Raw genomic sequence first — 24046 nt, 5'->3', positions numbered from 1 at the left:
TCCCCAAAGTGAGGTTTACTTCACCCTTGCCGAGAGCTTGGGAGTCTTCAGAGTGGAGTCAGGAACGCGAAGACTGAATCCTGGCGGCCGGTCCCCACCCCAGTGCTGCTGCTAACAGGGTTCCATCCGCTATGAGCTTTACCCACCCCCCCCCCACGCGCAGCCCCGAGCATCCGCGCCGCTGCGCGCACTGGCCTGGTGGGGCGGGCCTCCTGCCAACCGTCCCGACACGAGTGCGCTCTCCCCCGCAGAGGCTGATCAGGATGCGGTGCGCAACGCTTCTTGATGAGGAAACGGCAGCCACTGGTGCCCAGTGCCTCCGAGGTGCGCGGAAAGAGCCCAGCTGAGATCGACTAGGCCTCGCACACAGGCACACACGGCCTTTCACATGCACTCACACGCTAGGCCACACATAGTGCCTGCGCATACACACGCGCCCCCCCAACACACTCATACGCGCACGCGCGCCCCCTCCTGGAAGGAGACACCGCTCACCTGTGCAGCGCGACGCCGTCACCGGCAGAGGGCGCCGCGCGCCCACCTGCGGCGGGGGAGGGGAGTAGGCGGAGCCCCGCGGCCTCCCACCGGGGCCCGCGCGCGCTCAGGCTCAGGGTCACACCGCGTGGGCAGCATGACTGCTGTGCCAGCCTCTACCCCGGGGCCACCGCAGCCACGTCCGTCACACACGGAGGCACGCCAGGCCGCACAGCTGGTGGGCCACGCCGGCGCCTCGAACCCGAGTGCTGGGGCACAGCCCGCCAATCAGGGAGCCCCAGTTCAAGGTGGGCTGCCAGGCTGACCAATCACAGGGCTCCCGCCAGGCGGTGGCGCTGCCAATCAGGGGCTCCCGGGATGCCGCGGCGGAAACCACCCGTTCTGACATTGGGGGGCCGTGTGACGCTCGGGGGGCGTGGGGGACACTGCGCTGGAGGCCGAGCACCCCGACTCCCAGCTGCCGTCGTTTCCCTGATACGGAGAGGCGAACGGGGCCCAGCGGAGAGGGGTTGAGGCCGGGGGGGCTGCCTGGCGGAGGCGGCTCCGGCCCGGGGGCGGGGCTCGGGCGGGGCTTCCGCGGCCTCTGGCCCCGCCCCGCGGCCCCGCCCCCGGCGCTGCTGCGCGGGGCTCTCGGCGGCCGCCCGCGCTGCGCGCTCCGGGCCATGGACGCCGCGGGGGTCCCGGCCGCGGCCCCCGGCCCGGGGAGGAAGGAGCTGAAGATCGTGATCGTGGGTGACGGCGGCTGCGGCAAGACGTCGCTGCTCATGGTGTACAGCCAGGGCTCCTTCCCCGAGGTGAGGCGGGAGGCGCCCCGCGGGGTCGTCCGGGACCACCGGGGGGGGGGGGGCGGGACGGGGACCCCGCGCCGGGCCTGGGGTCCCCGGCGGGCCCCGCGCAGAGGCGGCCGCCGCCGCCCTGGGCTCCCCTCGAGCCCCCCGGAGCCGGGGTGCGGGGTCCCGGGGGACCCCGGCTGAGCCTCCCCCTCCTCCCGCAGAACTACGCCCCGTCGGTGTTTGAGAAGTACACGGCCAGCGTGGCCGTGGGGGCCAAGGAGGTGACCCTGAACCTCTACGACACCGCGGGTGAGTGCGGGGCGCCCCGGGGCGCCGCGCCGCGGGGTCCCTCTGCGTGCGGGGACTGGGGTGCGTGGGGGCCCCGCCGGGCTCGGCCTCCCGCGGGCTGGCCGCGCTCGCGTGGCTCCCGGGGTGGCGGGGCCGGCGCCGTGGGGTTCCGGGCGCGGGGTGCCGCGGCGGGGCTCCGGGCCCCGGCGGGGGAGCGGCGGCCGTGCCTCGCCTGCGTTCTTAGGCCGGCCCGGCCTTCTTGGCTTCCGGGGACGAGGATGGGCAACTTCAGAGAAATGGAGCCGGGGCGGGGGGCAGGGGAGACGGGGCTCCCTCCGACCGGACGGTCTGCGGGGGACCCCCAGCTCGGACTGGGCGCCATCCATGGAGGGGCAAAGCTTGGGATGACCAGGAAGAGCCGCCACCCGGCTCCGTGACTCAGAGTTCAGTGCCAGGTGGAGCTCAGAGTTCAGTGCCAGGTGGAGCCGAGTCACCCGGGGCCGCGGGGAGGATCCCCGGGAGGAGGGGTCCCCGGGGGAGGGGTCCCCGGGGGAGGGGGTCCCGGAGGGCAGGGGATCCCCCCTTCCCCCAGCCCCTCCTGCGCTGGGAGATGAAGTGTCCCACCAACCGTCGGTGGAACCCAAATCCAGACATCCCGTCCCCAGCCCTGCCTCCTCCCCGGCCCTGGGCTGCCCATCCCTGCCGGCCTCTGAGGACCCCCGGCCCCCGGGAGCTGGCTTGGGGTGCGGCCAACAGGACGGTGAACATCCGGGGCATTTGTACTCAGGTCTCTTGCCCGGCAGCCAGGGAGGGGCAGGACGGTGGCCCCCTCTTCCTCCTCCTTCCCCCCAGCCTCTCCCCCCAGCACCCAGGCTTCCCTGGTCAGTAGGCCCAGCGCAGAGGCCCTGTCCAGCTCCCCTGGCCCCATCCACAGGAAGATGTTCTCTGTCTGAGCCACATCGTTGCCTGAGCAGTTTGGAGGCCCGAGCTGGGTGGCAGGGTGGTGTGTGGAAGGAGCTGGCGCTGGCGGATCACCAGCTTCTTCCCACCACCTGCGTTTTCTGCTTGTGGATCCTGGGATTGGAACTCAGGGCCTTGGCACTGTTTCTTAGCTTTTGTGTTTAAGGCTGGCGCTCGGGCTGGGAAGGTGGCTCAGTGGTAGAGCGCTTGCCTTGCATGCATGAGGCCTTGGGTTCGATTCCTCAGCACCACATAAGCAAAAAGAAAAAGCCGGAAGTGGCACTGTGGCTCAAGTGGTAGAGTGCTAGCCTTGAGCTGAAGAGCTGAGGGACAGCGCCCAGGCCCAGAGTTCAGGCCCCACGACCGGACCCAAAAAAAAAAAAAAAAGGCTGGTGCTCTACCATTTGAGACACAGCCCCACTTCTGGCTTTTTAGTGATGAATCAGGAGTTTAGAGACTCAGGCACTTGTCCTACTCAGGCTGGCTTTGAACTGCGATCCTCAGATCTCAGCCTCCTGAGTAGCTAGGATGACAGGCGTGAGCCACCAGTGCTTACCTTTACCACCTGGTTTAGAGTCACACCAGGGCTTTGATGCTGGTCACACTGGCTGTGTATCCTTGGGGCTTTCTGGTCCCCAGTTTCCTTTCCTCGTGTCATTTGGGCTTAGAGAGTCAAGAGGATTGGATCTGGTAGGTGAGCAGCGGTAGCAGCGAGTGCGTTGACATTTATTGTCTTGGTGACTGTTGGAACCCAGGAACCTTAGTGTGCCAGATGAACATTCATTCTTTGAGTTCCACCAGCCCTCGTTAGGATGTAAAAAAAACAAAAAACAAAAGCAGCCCTCCCCCTGGGGCCCAGCGGCTGCCGGGGGTTCAGGACTGCCCCCGGGGGTTCAGGACTGCCCCCGGGGGTTCAGGACTGCCCGAGGCTCCTGCTACACAAGCTGCAGCCATGCTTTGTGTTCTGACCAGCAGAAAAGCAGTGCTGGGTTTGAGCCCCTTCGTGAGTTCAGGGGGAACCCAGCTGGCCTCTTGGTCAACAGGCTGGCCCAAGGAACAAGAGGCAGGGAAACAGCTAGCTGACCCCTGTGGCCAGGGAAGCCCTGCGGTGGAATATGGTGGAGATGGGGTCACGCGTGGGGCGGCTGGGATGAATGCACTGTGGGTCACGGGCGGGGTGGGCAGGGGAGTTAGGGTGAGGACAATGGCAGAGCTAGAGATGAACCTAGGAAGCGTTGTAGAAGGTTCTAGAAACTGACAGGCTAGCCTGTGGAGGAAGGAGCATCTTCCCAATCAGCAGTGATCAGTGCTGTGGGACAGGGGTTGCTCCAAGATGCTAGATTGCTCCTCCTTGGATGCTCACACCTGGGCCACGGGGCTGGGAGCAAAAAGCTGGTGCGGCTTCTCACCAGCCTGCGGAGATGGTGATGGATACCGCCAGAGCTGGGCAGTGCTCCACGCTCAGTGCTCCCAGGGCGAAGGAGCTCGGGGGCCCAGGCACCCGTTGCTGTGGCCTCCCGGCCCCCCACATCCTCAGACACAGGAAGCTGTGGTGGGGCCCAGAGGTTCCTGGGTAGAAGGCTGGGGGCTGGGACAATGAGACTCGAGGTCATGGGGGACCACAGGAAAGGGGGACCCGGGTTGCTAAGACGGGATGTTGTGGGGGGGCGTGCCCGCAGCTCCAGGCCTGGGCGGGGACAGGGAGGGGACCCCAGCACAGCTAGTAAAAGTGTTTCCTCCTGTTGGCTTCCTCCTCTCATGCCCCCGCCAGCCTTGGGAGCCCTGGCGGGCTGAGCCCCGCCCCCGTGCCCGCCCCATGGGCTCTGCCGTCCCCCTGTGACCGTGGTCAGGTGACCTGGCCCACCTGGGTGCCCTTGGGTTTGGGAGACTCTGAAGCTGATGGAGCCGGAGTCCTGGGTTCGAGCCCCACCCGGGCTTTGCGCTTCCCTAGCAATCTTTTATTTCAGTAGCATCCACGGCGCCCCATCGCAGAGGGGGCAGGGTCGCCCCTGGACACCCCAAGGCCCCGGCAGCGGCCCGAGCAGGGGCAGAGAGTGCGTCCAGCGCCCCCAGGAGCAGGGCCCGCGACACCACGCGAGTTCAGGCCCACGCCAGGTGTCAGGAGAGGGGACCTGGGTGGTGTCAAGCCAGGAAAGCAACCTGGAGGAGGACGCGAGGCTGGGGCTGGCTGCCCAGCCCCTCCTGGAGGCCCTGGTTCTGCTGATCACTGTGTTTGGAGCCATCTTTTTTCACACGTCTGCATTGGGGTCAGGATTCCCTTCCTGGGCTGGCTGCCCCCCCCCCCAGCTGTGTGACCCCAGGTAACCCGCCTAGCCCGTCTGTGCTTGAGTTTCTCCATCTCAAAAACGGGGTCCCAGTAGTGGCTGCCCCGGCCAGGGGACGCCTTGGCGGGGCGTCTCTGGCATTGTCATCGCCAGATGAGGAAACTGAGGCCTGGCTTAGTTCCTAGCAAGGAAGCCGGGCTTCGACTGGGCCCTGCAGGCAGCCGACCTCAGCACCGCGAACGGAGCCTGCGCGCTGGCTCACAAGGTGCCACCTGCGACCTTGCCAGCCGCACCCAGACCTTCACTGGACTGGCTTTCTCTAGAAGCTTCCCTCCCCTCCTGGTGGCTGCTTGAATCCGTGCAGGCCCAGGAGAGGAAGAGGAGGGGGAGGAGGGGGGGAGGAGGAGGAGGAAGAAGAGGAAGAGGAAGAGGAGGAAGGGAGGGGGAGGAAGGGGGGGAGGAGGAGGAGACTTCCACAGGGAGCCCCTGGCCCAAAAAGCGCACAGCCTCGGGGCAGGAGCAGCCCCCCTCCCCCCTGCCCCCCAACCCCGCTGTCCCCCAGCCTGTAAGTGTGAGAGGCACTTCGCAGCCCTCGTCTGTGTCTCGGCTGTGCTTGTCACGCGTGGAACAGCCCACGGTTCCCCAACGCCTCGGGGCCAGGCGCTGTCTTTCTACCCCTCATGGCGTGGGCGCCACGCGAGCCACCCGGTCCAGTCTGCATCCAGGGACGCTGTGGGAAAGCAGCTGCGGCACCAACCGTGCCAGACAGGTGGGGGGCGCTTGGAAAGCCTGCTGGGGGCGGGGCTCAGCCAGCAGAAAGGAGGGGTCTCGGTCTGCACGGCTGCTTCCATCCCTCCCAGCTCTGTGGAGGGATGGAGCGGCAGCCGCCCCGCGCATGCGTGGGGGGGGGCCTGTCAGCCAGTCACAAAGGAAATGCAAATCGGAGTCTGGTCCGGGCCTGGCCTGGGCGAAAAAGCAAAATGCTATCCCAGAAATGACCTGAGGAGAGCCGGCTGGCACCGGCGCCTGTGCCCCTCGCTGCGCAGGAGGCTGAGTCCTGAGGATCGCGGTTCACAGCCAGCCCAGGAGGAAAGTCGGTGAGACTATCTCCAATTAGTCACCAAAAAAGCTGGACGCAGAGCTGTGGCTCACGTGGGAAGGTGCTATCCTTGAGGACAAAGCTGGGGGACAGCGCCACGCCCCGAGTCCAAGCACCCTAGCACCCACCAAGAGCCTGGGCGTCCGTTTGTGCGCGGGAGCATTCCACGCGGGGTCACTTCACTTTTAGCAAACTCAGTTTCTTTACATGAAACGTGGGTACCTGTCCCTCGGTCCCCAAGAGCCGGGTTCCGGGTCTCCTCAGGAACACCGAAAGTGACGCTCCCGGCCCTGGCGCAGCCAGGCGACCCTGCTCTCCAGCCGGACACTGCGCCACTGTACGAGAACCGTGCACATGGCGTGCGCCCGCCTCCCTTCCGCCGTGTTCTGTCCAGAAGCAAGCTTTCCGCGTGGTTGAGAAACAACCTGAGATCCAAAGATAGGGTGGTAGCTGTCTGCTTTACAGTGAATTTCCCTGAGGGGTTGGGCTGGGACTTCTTGGTCATCCATTGAGAACACTCTAGAAACCAAGTAGGAGGCATATTATGAGGTCTGAAACGCAGTGAAGAATATGGAGGAAGAGAAATACATGAGGGAAGAGGGCTGGGAAGGTGGGTTTAGTGGTAGAGTGCTTGCCTAGCATGTGTAAAGCCAGAAGTGGCGCTGTGACTCAAGTGGTAGAGCGCTAGCCTTGAGCTGAAAAACAGAGGGACAGGGCCCAGGCCCAGAGTTCAAGTCCCATTCCAGATGTGGGGGAACAGCAAGTGCAAAGGCCCTGAGGCACAAAGTGTGTTTGAGTAGCAGTGTGGTGACCTGAGGTGACTGCGGTTGGACTGCATGGGCAGGGAGGTCAAGTCACGGTCAGGAGCACCAAATCCTGTGGCCCACAGGAGATGTTTGGATTTTATACAAAGGGCAGCAGGAAGCCGAGGAGGGCGTTTGAGGGGTGGGAGGGAGGCAGGATCTGGATGTGATGATGTGTCCAGGCTTTGAGCCAGGGGGACGGCAGGTGACCAGTGAGGACTTGGAGAGGATGGGGGGGGTCCCTGCACCACTTCCGCAGTGAGCATCCCTGCTGGCCAGGGCAAAGTTTTGAAGCTGAGGTGTTTACGCACAGATAGAGCAAGCGGTGAAGTGTGAATGCTGGGGTTGAGTGCCAGCAGCGCCGCACTCTCTGGAACCGTCAACATAAAACCTTACTAAAAAGTAAAAAAGGTGCTGGGCGCCGGTGGCTCAGGAGTCAGATCTGCGGCTGCCAGGGGGCGGGAAGCCCATGAGGCTCCTGTCCACAATCAACCAGCGAAAGGCTGGACGGAGAGCTGTGGCTCAAGCAGGAGAGCACTCGCCTTGGGCAAAAGAAGCTCAGGCACAGCGCCGAGGCCCTGGACTTAGGTGACATCGCTGGGGGGAGGGGGGCTTCCTGCCCTCATTCCCAGCTGTCCCAACCCTCCAGGACTAGTGCTGGATCTCTCGGGACCGCAGGGCACCCACCCTGGCTGTGGGAACACGGTCCCAGCCGGCAGGATTACTACCAGTGTCCGGCTTTTACCCTGTCATCAGCCCGGAGCTCGCGCAACCTACTGTGGGCCGCGCCATCCTCCAGTTACAGCACAGTAAACTGAGGCCCAGAGCACCGAGTTGAAGGTGTGCACCTCTGGTTCCAGGTCAGGAAGACTATGACCGCCTGCGGCCCCTCTCCTATCAGAACGCTCACCTGGTGCTCATTTGCTATGACGTCATGAACCCCACCAGCTATGACAACGTCCTCATCAAGGTGAGAGGAAGGCCTGCCTGCGGGGAGGGGGGGTCCTGGAGCTGCAGCCCGTGGCGACATCCCTCCCTCCCTCCCCCCACAGTGGTTCCCTGAGGTGACACATTTCTGCCGCGGGACTCCCGTGGTGCTCATCGGCTGCAAGACTGACTTGAGGAAGGACAAGGAACAGCTGCGGAAGCTGCGCGCCGCTCAGCTGGAACCCATCACCTACTCACAGGTGCCGCGCCCCCCCCACGGCTGCCACGCCCAGAAACCGCCCTGAGCGCATTAACCCTGGGGGGGGCGAGCCGAGACCCTGGAGGTCAAGCAGCTTCTCAGGGCACAGCTAGGAAGTAGAGCCAGGGCCAGTACTCCAGCCCCGGAGGCCCCCATCCACACGCCTTCCCCGCCCACCCCTGCCTGAGACCAGAAGCGGAAAGACATCCCTACCCCGTCATGCCAGCCCTGGGCGCTGCCCCTGAGCTTCTTTTGCTCAAGGCTAGCACTCTACCACATAAGCCACAGTGTCCCTCTGGCTTTTTCTGTGTATGTGGTACTGAGGAATCAAACCCAGAGCTTCATGTGTGCTAGGCAAATGCTCTACCACTAAGCCACCTTCCCCACCCCACTGTGGCTTTTTAAGAAACAGAATACACAGAAGGAAAGAAAACACAAAATTAATTTAAAAGAACAAGAAACTTTAATCCAGGCATGGTGGGACATACCTGTAATCCAAAAGTTTGAGGCAAGTCCTGGATACTAGCAAGACCCAACTTTAATAATATATTAATGGTAAACTCACTTAAAAATAAACAATTAAAAGCCAGGCACCAGGGGCTCAGGCCTATAATCCTAGCTACTCAGGAGGCTGAGATCTGAGGATCTTCGTTTAAAGCCAGCCAGGGCAGGAAAGTCCGTGAGACTGATCTCCAATGAACCACCAGCGAACTGGAAGTGGTGCTGTGGCTCTAGTGGTAGAGTGCTCGCCTTGAGCTGAAAAGCACAGGGACAGCGCCCAGGCCGAGTTCAAGCCCCACGACCAACAAAAATAAAATAAAAAATAATTATTTTGCAGTACTGAGGTTTGAACTCAGGTCCTTGCACTTGCTAGGCAATCTAGGACTTGAGCCCTATCTCCAGCCTTTTCTTGTGTTAGTTATTCTTTTGAATAGTTTCATGTTTCTGCTGGGCCAGCCTGGCCTGAGATCCTGTTTATTTCTCAAATAGCTGGGATGGCAGGTGTGCATCACCATACCCTGATCTTATTGAGTTGGAAGTCTCCTTAACTTTTTGCCTTGGCTGGCCTCAATTCTTGATCCTCCCACGCTCTGCCTTCCAGATAACTAGGATTACTGGTAGGAGCCATCACACCTTGCTTTTTGTTTTTTTTAATTTTCTTTAATAATTTTTGTGACTGATTACATAAATTCACAAATTTCACAGTATTGTGAGCTAGTGATACTTAAAGGCACGAACACATTCTAGCCCTCATGAGGCAAACTGTCGTCACCACGGTCTACAGTTTATGAACTCTGTGAGTTTTGTCAATACAGCTATTTCTTCCACATTGGGTGGGATGTACATTTCTTTCCTTCTGCTCCCTCTCCCTCCTTGGGTTGTTTTGATCCTAGCAAGTTCAGTGGTTCACGCTGACAGAGAAAATAGAGGGTGTAGGGAGGCTTTCTGTTTTGAGGACTTACCATTCCCCCGGGCTTGCCCCAGGCAGCCATGGGATACTGAGCCCAACAAAGTCCTACGCATACACATCCCTGGGATGCGGAAAAGGCTCAGGTCTCCAAGGCCTCCACCTCCAGAGAGCACCCCCCCCGTCCCCCCCCCCCCGCCCCCGAGGAGGTGTTGGGAAGCCCCAGGCCCCTCCCGTAACGCTGTCGCCCCTCCCGGCCCAGGGCCTGAGCGCCTGTGAACAGATGCAGGCCGCACTCTACCTGGAGTGCTCGGCCAAGTTCCGGGAGAACGTGGAGGACGTCTTCCGAGAAGCCGCCAAGGTGGCCCTCAGGGCTCTGAAGAAAGCTCAGCGGCAGAAAAAGCAGCGGCTCTGCCTGCTCCTGTGACCCCGAGGCCAGCGGAAACGGAACTGACCACCCTGGGCAGGCCCCGTCCAGCTCTGCAGCCCTGGGGGTCTGGAGCTAGTCTTAGAACCTCCTGGAACTCTCCTCCATGAACTCACCTTTGGGCTCACCCTGGAGTAGAGTGGTGAACAAGGGGACTGGACCCGGGGGTGCGCCCATGACTCGAGGGCCAGTACCTCGAGCCCCCACCCCAGCGTGTGCCACGGTGCGGTCTGCACCGGTCCACGTGGGCACCCAAGCCCGTGGCTCCCGGGAAAGGCAGGGCCACATCCTCCAGCCTCCCCCACACACACCTGGGCTCCAGACGCCCAGGGGGAGAAGCAGCGGCTGTGAAAACTCAGGTTGCCTTGGGGCGCACATCTGTCCCCTGCTTAGGGGCGGACCTACGAAAGCACTCTTCCTACTGGAGACTCCTGATGGAAGGTTCCACCAGCCCCCTGGGGACCTAAGGCAAGTCATTCTCTCTCTAGACTGTCCCCATGGGTGAAGGGGGAGCTGGACGGCTGCGGTGGTCTAGACCCGCACCGGCCGCCGCTGATGGGCTCTGCTCGCATGGGATGCGGCCTTCTTCAGAACTGACCGGTTCCCACAGGCCAGTTGTTCCCACAGACCAGTGGTCAAAGCTGGCCCCCAGACTGCCTGCCACTTGCTGACAGCCGGATTCCTGCACCCTGAGCCTCCTCCGGGGGCTCCAGATGAGCCAGGATGCCAGGGAAGGACACTTCTGAGCCCTCCCACCCCAACCCATGGCTCTCCTGTCCTCTGGGGAGTCAACGATGGGCTCCCTATTCCTGTACAGTCCCCAACCTCACGGACAATTGACAGTGTGGGGCAGAGGTCAGCAACCACAGCCAGGGCCTGGTCTGGTCAAATGCCTGTTTTGTAAATAAAGTTTTATTGGAACAAGGCCATGTTCGCTCATGCATCAGCTGTTTTTGCTTTGCAGTTTTTGTGTGAGTAGTCCTTGTGACACCATGTCACCCACAATGCTTAAAATATTTACCATCTGGGCTCTGATAGGAAATGTTTGCTAACCCCTAATCGGGAGTCACCCACATGCCAGCCTGCAGAGGGCAAGCAGTACCCAGGGACGGAGGGCCAGCGGGGCTGGTGGCTGGGGGTGGCGCCCCATCTTGCCCCTTTCTAGGGAAAGTATATGCCTAGGGTTTATTGGAATCTCACCCTGGGGAAGGAGAAATCTTATGAATAACTAAAGTAAAGCCCCTGTGAGGGCGGGTGTGTCTGTGGTTGCCAGCGGGGTCATCTGTAGGAAAGTGCCCTTAGGGGCAGCACCTCAATGGGCCCTGGTGGCTTCTCTATCCTCCCCACCACAGAGCCTGAAGCGGGGCAGTGACCACACCTGCCCCGGCCTCACCAGGCAGGCAGGCCCTGGGCCCTGCTCAGGACCTCTGGGGTGGAGAGAGAACAGTGGACAAACTCCATGGCCCAACCCAGCCAGCAGGGAACAGCCGGGTCCCACTTCTGAGGTCTCACCTGTGGAGGTGAAGCGTGGATGGGACCTGTGTCATTGACACATAGGGCCAAACTACCTGGGGGCTGGGGCGCCCTCCTGCGGTGACCCTCCGTAAACCGTGGCCCCTCAGGGCCAGCGGGTGGGTGGCTCAGGAAGTAAGAGGCAGAAAGACAGGCATTAGTTCTCTGAGAACTTAAATAAGCCCCGCCACAGATGGCGGGGTGCGGAGGGGCTTACAGCAGAGGCGGGCCGGGGGGGGGGGGGGGGGGCTCCACGGGACGCTGGAGGCCTCATCCCACCTGCCCAGGACCCAGGAAGTTGCAGGTCAGAAGAAATCCAACGCTGGCGAGGCACATCCAAACCCCAACGAGGGGCTCAAATGACAGGAGTGGGCAGAGGGGCTCCCTGAGGCTTCCGGCCCCTCCCGGAAGACAGACCCAGACTTGGTCACTGCCAAGAGCAGCGGGGAAGCTGGGAGGACCGGCATTAAATAACGTCATAAATAGGGAGGCTGGGGCGAGTTAATACTGTGCGCACAGGCGGGCTTCACGGCACTGTCCAGCCAGGGACAGCAGCCTCGGCCCTGCCCCCCGCCACGCCGCACTGCTGGCCCCCGAGATGCTGCTGCCAAGTGGGCTGGAGTCCCCAGCAGTTCAAAGTTCAGAAGCCCCCAGGGCAGCGCATCCTGACCTCAAGCCTGCTTCGTCTTCTTTCTGTTCTTCTGCAGTTTGGCGTGCACGACTTTGAGGGTGGTCAGGAAGTTGCCCAGGAAGAGGATGAGGAAGGTGATGGCCAGCACGAACACCTGGGACCCAGAGGGAGGCGGCCAGCCGGGAGGGAGAAGCCGAGTCAGTGCCCCAGAAGCCCAGAAGGCCATGGGGGTGGCCAGCAGAAGATAGGGAACAGGGGTCTGACAGGACAGAGTCCTGGGAGAATACTTGGTGGGGTGAACCATGTTGCGTAGACCCCCGAGGCCCTCCTGCCATCTCTGACTCCCTCCAACCCACCCCATACCTGCCATTCTTTGCATTCCTCATGGCTGGAGAGCTCAAACAATGTTACAGCATTGTAGAGTTGCCAGAACTGGAGACAAGACAGACATGGCTCACCACACATGCCCATGCCCTGCAGGCCCATAGGAAAGGGGGAGAGGCTCCCCAGCTTTAGCTATCACTGAGACCCCGTCCCCCTTGCTCCTGAAACCCTAGGTGTCTTGTCCACAGCAGGTCTGTGGGCCAGCTCCACTTCCTGTCCTTCATGTCCCTGGGGACAGAGGCCTCCCCGAGGTGTGACTCTTGGTCACTCTGCGAGCAGGAAGGAGGACCTCACATTTTCCCAGCACTGAGTCATCAGTAAGGAGCTGGGGTGAGCAGCCCCACATCCCAGCTGCTGGGGACAATCTGTGAAGGAGATAGAGGCCAGAAGACCTTCTGTTCCCAGGGTTCAGCACAGAGACAAGGGGGACTTACGTGGCCACAGAAGAGAAAGGGCAGGAGGAACGTGAGACCTCGCCACATCCAGGACTGGAAGCCTTCTGTGGAGAGGAGGGAAGAGCTGAGGCCCCAGCGCCTCACCAGGCCCTCAACCCAAGATTAGCCGGGTTAGTGCTCCCCTTTGAGGTTGGGCGAGAGAGCACGATAGAGACACCAGAGGATCTGCAGGGCCACCAGGTCCAACGTTCAGGAGTCCAGTGGCCTGGCCACACTGAGGGGCACCAGGAACGCTGGCCAGTTCCTTAATCTGTGTGGGAGTCTGTGTGCAGACGCAGGGTTCAGTCATGTCGACACAAGAGCAGGGATGGCTGTGTGGACTGGGAAATCGTTTTCCCTGCAAGTTTGGAGGGAGGCTCTCCAAGCACTTCCAACTGGGTACCCCATGTGTGAAAAGAATTGGGCAAATGTAGATGTATTTACATACATTTATTTCCCAATGTAGATACGTTTACATAAATATATGTTCAATCCTATGTATGTGTATATGTCTGTGTGGGTTTTTTTTCTTTTCATTTTTTTGTGCCAGTCCTAAGGATTGAACTCAGGGACTGGGAACTGTTCCTGAGCTTTTTTGCTCAAGGCTAATGTTCTACCACTGCGCTACACTCCACTTCCAGCTTTTTTGCTGGTTAATTGGAGGTAAGAGTCTCAAGGACTTTCATGCTTGGGATCGCTTCAAAGCTCAATCCTCAGGTCTCAGCCTCCTGAGTAACTGGGATTACGGCCACGAGCCACCAGTGCCTGGCTTCTTTTTTTTTTTTTTTCCCCTGTGAGATGTGTTGTCCAGGATGGATCAAGGGATCCGCTAGTATGAGTTACCCAAGTAGCTAGCTAGGATGGTGGGTATGCTATGTATGTATCATGTGTATCATAAAATGCAAGAAAAGTGACATTTCTATGACAAAGGGCAAAGGCCCAGCACTTAGAGCCAGCCTCGCACTTGGTGGTAGCTGAATAGAATCTGTGGTGAACTCAGATAAAGGAAGTCAGTCCTGGTTTTGCTGCATGGAAATGATGTTCTTGCAGAGATAGGCCCCTGGTGAGGGAAGGGGGGAGGGAGTGGCTGAGTGAGTCTAGCTCATCCCTCCTTACTGGCTACTCACCCACAGTGAGGTCCAGGTGATTCCTCTCCCCCAGGGCCCGCAGCCGGTAGAGGCAGCCCCTCTGGTAATAGTACTGTAGGAACTGGACACAGCCTGCAGGGGGCGCACAGAGCACAGGCTCAGGACAGGTTCCCCAGTACAGACAGGGCAAAGATGCCTCTCTCCCCTAACAGACCTGCAGGCTGGTGGGTCGGGAGGGGCCCCAGCTACAACCCTCCCTAGCCTCTACCCAAGATGCACACGATATCTCATACTGGTCAGAATCATCAAATACAAGTAGTTCAGATATGCTTACTGGAGTGCTGGGTGCCCTGTGCTATGCTAGGAGTTACATGCCATGGTCAGAAATATACATGAGACAGTTGCACAGAGAGAAAATCTGTGGTTGCTAATATGAGGAGGTACTGACATAGAAAAACAGCTATGAGGGGCTGGGAAGGTGGCTCAGTGATAGAGTGCTTGCCTTGCATGCATGAGGCCCTGGATTCGATTCCTTAGCACCACATAAACAGAAAAAGCCAGAAGTGGCATTGTAGCTCAAGTGGTAGAGCATTCCCCTTGAGCTGAAGAGCTGAGGGACAGCACCCAGGCCCAGAGTTCAGGCCCCATGACCAACCAAAAAAAAAGAGTAGGTCAGAATAGTAAAACACTATCTGCAGAAAGATTCCATAGTTGCAATAGATGCATAGTGCAATACATCTATCTATCTATCTATCTATCTATCTATCTATCTATCTATCTATCTATCTATCTATCTACATGCACATATTTATAAATAAAACAAATAAAACATTGGAAAGAACATAGATCTTTTTTTTTTCTTTTGGTCGGTCGTGGGGCTTGAACTGTGGGCCTGGGCGCTGTTCCTCAGCTCTTCAGCTCAAAGCGAGCGCTCTACCACTTGAGCCACAACGCCACGTCCAGTTTTCGAGTGGCTTATTGGAGATAAGAGTCTCATGGAGGGCTGGGAAGGTGGCTCAGTGGTAGAGCGCTTGCCTTGCATGCCTGAGGCTCTGGGTTCGATTCCACAGCACCACATAAGCAAAAAGAAAAAAGCCAGAAGTGGCGCTGTGGCTCAAGTGGTAGAGCGCTAGCCTTGAGCTGAAGAGCTGAGGGACAGCACCCAGACCCAGAGTTCAGTCCCCACAACCGGACCCAAAAAAAAAAAAAAAAGAGTCTCATGGACTTTCCTGCCCAGGCTGGCTTTGAACCTCGATCCTCAGATCTCAGCCTCCTGAGTAGCTAGGATTACAGGCCTGAGCCACTGGCTCCCGGCTAAGAACATAGACCTTAATTAACGTTGATCATTCCTAAGGGGAAGATTATATAGTTTTCTAATCTTGGCTTTATATATTTATATCTGTTTGTAAATAAGTTTTGCTTAAATTTTAAATTGTAGTCTTTTTTGGGGAGGGAGGGGGGTCTGGTCGTGGGGCCTGAACTCTGAGCCTGGGCGCTATCCCTCAGCTCTTCATGAAGCTCAAGGCTAGCGCTCTACCACTTGAGCCACAGCACCACTTCCGGCTTTTTTTTTTGCTTATGTGGTGCTGAGGAATCGAACCCAGGGTCTCATGCATGCAAGGCAAGCGCTCTACCACTGAGCTACCTTCCCAGCCCTAAATTGTAGTCTTGAATGGGCTGGGTGTAGTGGTTCATGCCGGAAGTCTCAGCACTTAGAAAGTAAAGAGGAATGCTTGAGTCTAGAAGTTCAAACCCAGCCTAGATTACATAGTGAGACCCCCTCTCAAAAAAGAAGAGTGGGGATCTGGGCCATAGCTTAGTTTAGTTACACATTTAGTTTGAGCAACTCTCAAATTAAATTTTATACACACACATCCATTTTAAGAATCTATTCTAAACTGGGAGACAAGGTTGGCTGTATGAACTACTCAGTTCCCTGAAGTTGCACTTGTTCCATTGAGCAGGGCTGGTGGGTGTGGTTTCCTGCAGGCCATGGGGCAGGGTTATTCTGGAGGAAGGCGGCTCTTTTCTGGAGTTCAGGTCAGTGCCCTCTGCCTCCTCAGCCTCCCTCCCAAGCAGGGACCTCTCTGAGAGAAAAGCCCTAGGAAACCAGCCCTCCCCTCCAAACTGAGATCAGACACTCACTCTGGAAAATTGAAAATGCTAAAAACTGATTGCGAAACTTCTGATAAATTAGTCCATTGGGCCTGGAAGGAAAAAAACACAAAAAAACAGAAGTAAGCCACGCTGTGAAATCTGCCATTCATCCCCTGACCCAGGTCCCAACTTCTGTCCCCACCCATTCTAGAACCCGGGCACTCACAGGAGCACTCAGGAGCCTCATGCACACCCTCTGAAGAGCAGGAAGGGATGGTGCACTCTCCCTGAACACCCCAGCTGGCTGGGCACGCCTAGACTGGGCTAGACACAGACTCCAGGCCTTCTAGACCCAAGAGCTGGCCCCGGAGTCCCCACCCACATCTGGATCCTCCCGAGCCCCGCTCTAGTGGCACCCAGGAGGTGAGGGGCAACTCACCAGGTCAGCATGACTCCCGACAGGAACGTGGAGACATAATGGTGAGACACCCACCAGCCTTTAATTCTTGGGGAGAACAAGAAAAGGAAAGGAGCTCAGGCGGGGAGGGGAACAGCATCTGCCTCTGCGTCCAACCTGGATGCACAGGGCGGGGCAGAGCGTAGCTGGGCTGGGGCTGCAGCTGGCGGCCTTTTGGACTAAGCAGCCATGCCTATGTGGAAGAGACTGCTTGAAGACAGAGCCACCAGCCCCAGACTGAAAGGATGAAGTGTCCATTGTTTAAGATCCCTGGGAAGTGGGATAGTTGTTGGCAGACTCACCCAGGGCCTCCCGCACTCACTGTCTATCCTCTGCACTGAGACCTCTGGCTGTCTGGCTCTGGGTGCGAATTCAAGCTGCAGACCTATTGTGGCCTCCTGTGAAGGTCCTCCCCGAGCTCTGTGCCCCGCACAGCCCGCTCCTGCTTCCTGCTCATTTCTTCACAGTGCTCCCACTGTGGCCCTCCGGTCTCAGCTCTGCGATGCTGGCCGCCCCTCTACTCCCTTGGCTGCAGCGGCGGGCCGCAGACCCCAGGCAACACGACTGCCTAAGGAGCAGCTCCAGCACACAAGCCACCCGTCGAGAGCCCAGGGACACCAGGGGAAGGCAGCACTGGCTCCTTCCCCAGAGTGGCAGTCACAACGCTCCCGGGCCAGCTGCAGCCCCCGAGCTCTGGGTTGATTGTGTGCCATGTGTGTGTGCACAACAACACTTTTTAGTATGGTGTATATCATGATACAACACTTTATATTGTGGGGTAAGTCAGTTACTGGTCAATTTGTCCAGTCCAAGTATAGAATTCAGTGGTTTTCAATACCTTCACAAAACTGTACAATCAGCATTCCAATTCACTTTATTTGTTTTGTCCCAATCCTAGAGCTTGAACTCAGGGCCTAGGCACTGACACTGACAATTTTTTGCTTAAGGCTAGCGTTTTACCACTTGAACCACAGCTCCATTCCCAGTTTTTGAGTGGTTAATTGGAGATAAGAGTCCCAGGACTTTTCTGCCTGGGCTGATCCTCAGATCTAAGACTCCTTAAAAGCTAAGATTACAGGCATGAGCCACCATACACAGCTTCACAATTCATTTTAGAGCCCTCTGTCAACCCCAAAAGAAAGCTGTACCCACAGAGGCTATGTTCTGTGCCTGTTTTCCACAGAAACTAACCTTGCCTGATTTTGATGAGCAAAAGAAAAACAGGTGTACGCACCCCCAGGGGGGAAGGACAACCCGTCCTGGCCTCTGGGGATGAGGTCAGGAGATGGCTGTCCTCCCTCTGGGGCCTGTCAGCCATGTTCGCCTGTGTGCAGAAGAGATATGTACCAAACACTCTTCAACCCCAATGGCCTTCTTTTTTTTTTCTTTTTTTCTTTATTGTAAAGATATTATACAGAGGGTTACAGTTACATGAGTGAGGTAATGAGTACACTTCCTATTGAACATTGTTACCCCCTCCATTGTTTTCCTCCTACCATCCCTTCCCTCCCTACCTTCCCTGAGGTTCTTTTTTTTTTTTTATTGTGATTAAGTGATTACATAATTTCCCGAATTTCACAGTATTGTGGAATAATGATGCTCATTTAAAGTCACAAGTTCATTCTAACTTTCCTGGAGCAAACTGTCTATCACAGTCTATAACATATAACGGTGTTCACATGTTATACACCGTACATGTGATCAGCAGCATGGGGATATTTAGTAGTGGTTTGACCAGATGAGTGGGAGTTCTTTGTTTCTTAAGACCTGTTCATTTTGTCGTATCATCTAACATTTTGGATTTAGCATCCACTTATCAGGGAGACCATGCACCGTTTGTCTCTTTGCTCTTGGCTTACCTCGCTCAACATGATTCCTTCTAGCTCCATCCATTTCCCTGCAAATGCCATTATTTTGTCATTTCTAATGGCTGCACCAACGGCCTTCTGACATGGACTCCAGGTTAGAGAGACAGGCAGAGGGACCCCTCCCCATCTGCTGCCCCCTCTACGCCTGTTCCAGATACCACCTAAAAAAGCCAGTGAGAGCCAGGCACCAGAGGCTGGTGCTAGAAAAGCCAACACATACCAGGTGACTGTGGCTCACACCTGCAATCCTGACTACTTTGGAAACTGAGATCTGAGAAGCCAGCCAGGGAAGAACAGTCCTTGAGATTTTTATCTCCACTTAACCAGCAAAAAGCCAGACGAGATGGCGACAAAGGGTGAACAGATGCAGCAGCAACACTCACTTGACACGGTGGAAAATGATCTATACAACTGTGTATGGGATGGGAGGGGAAAACTGGGAGAGAGTAAGGAAAGGGGTAACATTGTTCAAAAAGAAATATATTCTACCTGACATGTAACTGTAACCTCTCTGAACATCACCTTTAAAATAACAATAAAAAAATTAAAAACAAAAAAAGCTAAGCCATGCACTGGTGGCTCTGGTCTATAATCCTAGCTATTTAGGAGGCTGAGATCTGAAGATTGAAGTTTGAAGCAGGGCAGAAAAAGTCCTGTAAGACTCTTATCTCCGGGGCTGGGAAGGTAGCTCAGTGGTAGAGCGCTTGCCTTGCATGCATGAGGCGCTGGGTTCGATTCCTCAGCACCACATAAGCAAAAGAAAAAAGCCAGAAGTGATACTGTGGCTCAAGTGGTAGAGCACTAGCCTTGAGCTGAAGAGCTGAGGGACAGCGTCCAGGCCCAGAGTTCAGGCCCCATGACCGGACCCCCCCCCAAAAAAAAGACTCATCTCCAATTGACTCCCCAAAAACTGGAAGTAGGGGCTGAGACTCAAGTGGGAGAGTCTCAAGTGGAAGAGTGCTAACCTTGAGAACAATATCTCAAGGACAACATCCAGGCCCCTAGTTCAAGCCTTCAAGCCCCATGACCAGGGGGTGGGGGTGAGGGGTGGACAGAAGTAGAGCTGTAGATCAAGTGGTAGAGTACACTTTTGAGTGAAAAAATCTAAGGTACAGCACCTAGTCCCTGAATTCAAGCTCCAGTAACAGCACAAAAACAAATAAACAACAACTTGTTATTCATCTGACCTAGAAAACCCTGTAGAGCTCCCCAGCCACGGGGCCTGTGGGCAGGGTCTGTTACCTTGAGCCATTGCTGATGAGGATGCTCTCCCGGATGGTCAGGGTACAGTAATACCACACGAGCAGGAAGTTAAAGATCTCATCCGTCACCCTGGCATAAAGAAAAGCCCCGGGAGGGGAGCAGTGTAAGATCTGAGCATAGCTGGCCTGTCCTCAGCCCAGGAATTGTGTTGCTGATCGCCTTGTGTCTACCCCCCTGCAGGGGAGCTTATGGGCATGCGCTACCAATATGCCTGCCTTTGCCCCCAGGGACACGAGCCAAGGCCTAGCAGCAGGCCAGCAAGAGCCCAGGGCCTTCAAGGGCCAACGCTGGACATTTGTAACCAGCACAGTGCTGGCCAGGAATTTAACCCTTGACATCTGGGCCAAATGTTAAGCTGTATTTGGCTTAACATTTTCTGCCCCCTTGGGGCAGAAAAACCAAGACAGAGAAAGGAGCAGCCAGCCATGGTCACAGCATGACCCATCCCGCTTCTCTGCACGCACAGGCCAGACACGGTGCTCATGGCCACAGCCACAGCCACAGCCACGCAGTGTGAGCTCAGTGATTTGCCACCCTGGAGAGGCCCAGCCCCTGGCACCTGTGTGGCTCCCAGGGGAACCTGCCCTGCCAAGAGCCTCTGGGCTGAATAGGCACGCTCTTCCTTCCTCCTTCCTTCCTTCCTTTTATCATTTAAAAAACATAATTAAGCTATAACTCACAGACCATGAAGTTCGCTCTTTTCACGTATGTAATTCAGTGAGGCACAATTCTAGTCACAGACTATCTGCTTCTAGAACTTTTTTTTTTTTTTTTTTTGAACTCAGGGCCAGGGCACTGTCCCTGAGCTTCTTTTGCTCAAGGCTAGCACTCTACCACTTGAGCCATAGCACCACTTCTGGCTTTTTCTGTTTATGTGGTACTGAGGAATAGAACTCAGGGTTGCACACATACTAGGCAAGCATTCTACCATTAAGCCACATTCCCAGCCCTTCTAGAACATTCTTACCCTCCAAAAAAGAAACCCTGTAAGCCACAAGAAGAGCTGCCCCTCCTCCAACCTGTGGCAAGCACAGGTCCACTGTCTGATGACCTGCCCAACCTCCACGTTTCCTACGGATGGGCCTGTGCGCCTGGCCCCTTCATGCAACGTGACGTTCTCCACGTTCACCCATGTTCCATGTGGCAGGGTTTCAGGGCTAGCACTCCATGGAACAGGTAAGCTCCCCCACCCCCCAAACCCTTGTCATGAGAACCTTCCAGTACTCTTCAACAGCTCCCTGCTGATGACATGACATGGGTAGACAGGAATGTGGCTCCACAGAACGCCAGTCCCAGTGCAACCTACACCTCAGCACCAAACGTGGCCGAAGCAGACCCTGCACCCCCCGGGACCCCTCAACCTTGCCCCACACACTACCTGTAGTGGAGAACGAAGCGACACGCCACCGCACCCAGAAGCAGGATTATGGTCAGGTAGAGCTTAAATTTCTCATACTCGTCCTTGTAGGCAAACCTGCCAAGAGACACCCAGAATAGATCCCCAACTGCTCTCCCCAGGGTGCCCTGGGGACAGGACCCTCAGCTCCATCAGACGATTGGCCTACTGCCAATGCCACCCAGAGCACTCAGGACCTGCCCATCCCACCAGAGGGGAACCTGGCCTGGAATCAGTGATGACCAATGAAGCAAAGAAGGTCAACGGCCTTGGACCCATGGGTTCCAGCTCTGGAGCCATGTTGGGACCTGCAGCAGGAGCAAACCAGGTCTCCTCTTTCAACCAAGGGCTGTGATGGAAACACCAAGGGCCACAGCCACCTGAAAATGGATAGAGGATTCACGTGGACAGGACCCCTCCCCAATTCCTCTGAGAGAGATGCTGTGATATGAGAAGGAACAGAACAAGGGCCATTCTCATGGAAGTGGACAGTACTACCCAGCAGCCTATGCCAGGGAGGCAGGGAGAAAGCAAGGAGAGGGAAGGAAGACAGGGTCAGTATATTTTTATCTGTACAGAAATCAAAGTTAACTCCTCTTCCATGTGTGGAAAGAGCAAGATGCCCACATCCCTACGTGCGTGTGGGGGTGCCTCAGGGGGTCTGGGCGTACTCACTTGGCTTGGTTGCTGAGGAGGGTCACGTTCACATTACCGAGGACCAGATTTAAGTAGAGCCTAGAAGGAAAGACCTGTGAGGGCTATGGTGCTTAAGAGCCCAGGCAGCAGCCCCATCCCCAATCATTCACGCTTCCTGAGCAAAAGCAGAGCTCTGCTCATTAGGACGTTGGATGCTGGGCTGGGAAGGTGGCTCAGGGCTTGCCTCACATGCATGAGGCCCTGGGTTCAATTCCTCAGTACCACATGAACAGAAAAAGCCAGAAGTGGCACTGTGGCACTGTGGCAGAGGGCTCTCCTTAAGCTCAAGAGCTGAGGGACAGCACCCAGGCCCAAAGGTCAGGCCCCACAAGCAACAACAGAAAGAAAGAAAGAAAGAAAGAAAGAAAGAAAGAAAGAAAGAAAGAAAGAAAGAAAGAAAGAAAGAAAGAAAGAAAGAAAGAAAGAAAGAAAGAAAGAAAGAAAGAAAGAAAGAAAGAAAGAAAGGAAAGAAAGAAAGAAAGAAAGAAAGAAAGAAAAGAAAGAAAGAAAGAAAGAAAGAAAGAAAGAAAGAAAGAAAGGAAGGAAGGAAGGAAGGAAGGAAGGAAGGAAGGAAGGAGAGAAAGAGAGAAAGAGAGAAAGAGAGAAAGAGAGAAAGAAAAGAAAGTTGGAAGCTAAGCTGGAGGTCTATGGGCTTCACATCTCCGGAGAACAATCATTTTCTAACTAACATGACAACTCTATTGTCAGTGAATGTTTGTCTGTTTTTCAGTTGGGGAGGGGGGTGTTTTCTCTGTACGCTCAGAGTACCAAAAACCTACTCTCAGCAAATTTCTGATATGGAAAACAATGTAACAATATAACTGACTAATGTCCTTATGCTAGTAGATCCCTAGCCTTATTTATACACCCAACTTTAAGTCTAGCCCCTGTGGCATCTTCCCACTTGAGCCGCAGCTCCACTAACAGCTTTTTGGTTGTTAATTAGAAATAAGAACATTCTCATGGACGAAATTTCCTTCCTTGGCTGGCTATAATTGAGATCCTAAAATCTCAGCCTCTGGAGTAGCTAGGATTACAGGCATGAGCCACCAGTGCTCAGCATTACATACGTAACTTTCATCTTTTTAGATTCCATATGCAAGTTAGAGCATGCAATATTTTTTCTCTTTTACTGGCCTATTTCCCTAAAGTTCATCCATATGTTTTCAGTTTGAGGCTGGGTTTTTCTTTTTTGTCTTGAGATATAATTCAACATACCATAAAACTTACCCTTTGAAAACACACGATTCAATTTTTCTAATATGCTCACAGTGCTTTACCACCATCACCATTACCTAATCCCAGCACATTCCATCACTGAGAAAGAACCCTGTGATCACTAGCAGTCGGGATTCCCCCATTCGCCCTCCCCAGCCCCCAGCAGCCAATTCTCTCTCTGTTCCTCTGGGTCTGTCTGTTCTGGACACTTCATACAAAAAACACCATCTAATAGAAACCTTCTGAGTCTCTGCTTTGCAAATCAGAGACATACAAGACATAGCAGTATTTCCACTAGGAATACATCAGGAGAGGAATTTCTGGGTTACAGCACATATATGTATTGGTTTTCCCAGGAAATGGTAAAATGTTTTCCAAAACAAGGGATTTACCTATCTTCCTTCCCTTTCCTGAGAATTCGGTGGTGGGAGCCAGCATTGCCCCATGGATGGGATGAATGGCCATGAAGTGGAGAACCAGTCAGCTGAAAGAGGAGACTACATACATAGGGGCAACTACACAGTGAGGGCTCCTAGATGTATAGATACTTGAAGGCATTGCCAGTTTGTAGAAGTAACTGGAGCTGGATATAAAGAGGACAACCTGCAGGGTGCTGAGGGCTCACGCCTGTAATCCTAGCTATTCACGAGGCTGAAATCTGAGGATCCTGATTCAAAGTCAAACCAGGCAACAAAGTCCAAGAGACTCTTATCTCAAATTTATCACAGAAAAAGCAGGAAGTGGTGCTGTAGCTCAAAGTGGTAGAGTGCTAGCCTTGAACAAAAGCTCAAGGACAGTGCCCAGGCCCTGAGTTCAAGCTCCATGACTGACAAAAAATAAAAGAAAATAATAAAAAGGGCAATCTATTTTTCCTGCCTGGACTCATTCCCTACACCCTGCAAGAGCAATGCAACACTCTTCGGACAACCATTTCCCTCAAGACACAGGACCCAACCAGAGCAGTGCATTCTCTTGGTTGGATCCAATGATCATGTGACATCACCTAAGCAAATGAGAATCAACTCTGAGATTCTTCCTAGAATTTGGGAATAGACTTTCTTGCTACCTTAAGCAGTTATGACAAACTCACAGTTGCTAGGAGCTGGTCTATAGAGAAACTATCTAAGAATGAGATGCACATACGGGAAAAGAAAGTGAAAAGGAAAGCTACATGAGGGGCTGGGAAGGTGGCTCAGTGGTAGAGTGCTTGCCTTGCATGCATAAGGCCCTGGGTTCGATTCCTCAGCCCGACATAAGCAGAAAAAGCTGGAAGTGGCG

At 55.7% G+C, this 24046-nt stretch overlaps 2 protein-coding genes across 2 annotated transcripts in view; one reads left to right on the top strand and one right to left on the bottom strand.

Moving 5' to 3' along the window:
- Nucleotides 1–1123: 1123 nt before the first annotated feature.
- Nucleotides 1124–10648, top strand: LOC138840941 (rho-related GTP-binding protein RhoF). Its single transcript, XM_070041386.1, has 5 exons — nucleotides 1124–1289; nucleotides 1490–1577; nucleotides 7564–7673; nucleotides 7756–7890; nucleotides 9560–10648. Exons 1-5 carry the CDS (start codon nucleotides 1158–1160, stop codon nucleotides 9722–9724), a joined length of 630 nt encoding a protein of 209 aa, XP_069897487.1. The 5' UTR covers nucleotides 1124–1157; the 3' UTR covers nucleotides 9725–10648.
- LOC138840940 (transmembrane protein 120B) overlaps nucleotides 10615–24046 on the bottom strand; it is a 28565-nt gene continuing 15133 nt past the window's right edge. Inside the window, exons 4-12 of the mRNA XM_070041385.1 lie at nucleotides 21530–21589; nucleotides 20837–20932; nucleotides 19438–19527; nucleotides 16310–16375; nucleotides 15919–15980; nucleotides 13813–13905; nucleotides 12686–12750; nucleotides 12231–12299; nucleotides 10615–12021 (exon numbers count right to left, since the gene is read on the bottom strand). Of these exons, the coding sequence (XP_069897486.1) occupies nucleotides 11908–12021; nucleotides 12231–12299; nucleotides 12686–12750; nucleotides 13813–13905; nucleotides 15919–15980; nucleotides 16310–16375; nucleotides 19438–19527; nucleotides 20837–20932; nucleotides 21530–21589 (715 nt within the window). The 3' untranslated portion in view covers nucleotides 10615–11907. The remainder of the gene's footprint in view (nucleotides 12022–12230; nucleotides 12300–12685; nucleotides 12751–13812; nucleotides 13906–15918; nucleotides 15981–16309; nucleotides 16376–19437; nucleotides 19528–20836; nucleotides 20933–21529; nucleotides 21590–24046) is intronic.

Source organism: Dipodomys merriami, unplaced genomic scaffold (genome assembly GCF_024711535.1).
Source record: "Dipodomys merriami isolate MVZ:Mamm:240054 unplaced genomic scaffold, mDipMer1.0.p SCAF_307, whole genome shotgun sequence".
Taxonomy (NCBI): Eukaryota; Metazoa; Chordata; class Mammalia; order Rodentia; family Heteromyidae; genus Dipodomys; species Dipodomys merriami.
Note: the sequence above shows the minus strand (reverse complement) of the source record. Positions and strands in the feature narration are given on the sequence as shown.

Coding starts and splice junctions, on each gene's coding strand:
- LOC138840941 (XM_070041386.1), top strand. CDS start 1,158: ATGGACGCCGCGGGGGTCCCGGCCGCGGCCCCCGGCCCGGGGAGGAAG. Junction 7,674..7,755: donor ATGACAACGTCCTCATCAAG/GTGAGAGGAAGG, acceptor CTCCCCCCACAG/TGGTTCCCTGAGGTGACACA. Junction 7,891..9,559: donor AACCCATCACCTACTCACAG/GTGCCGCGCCCC, acceptor CTCCCGGCCCAG/GGCCTGAGCGCCTGTGAACA.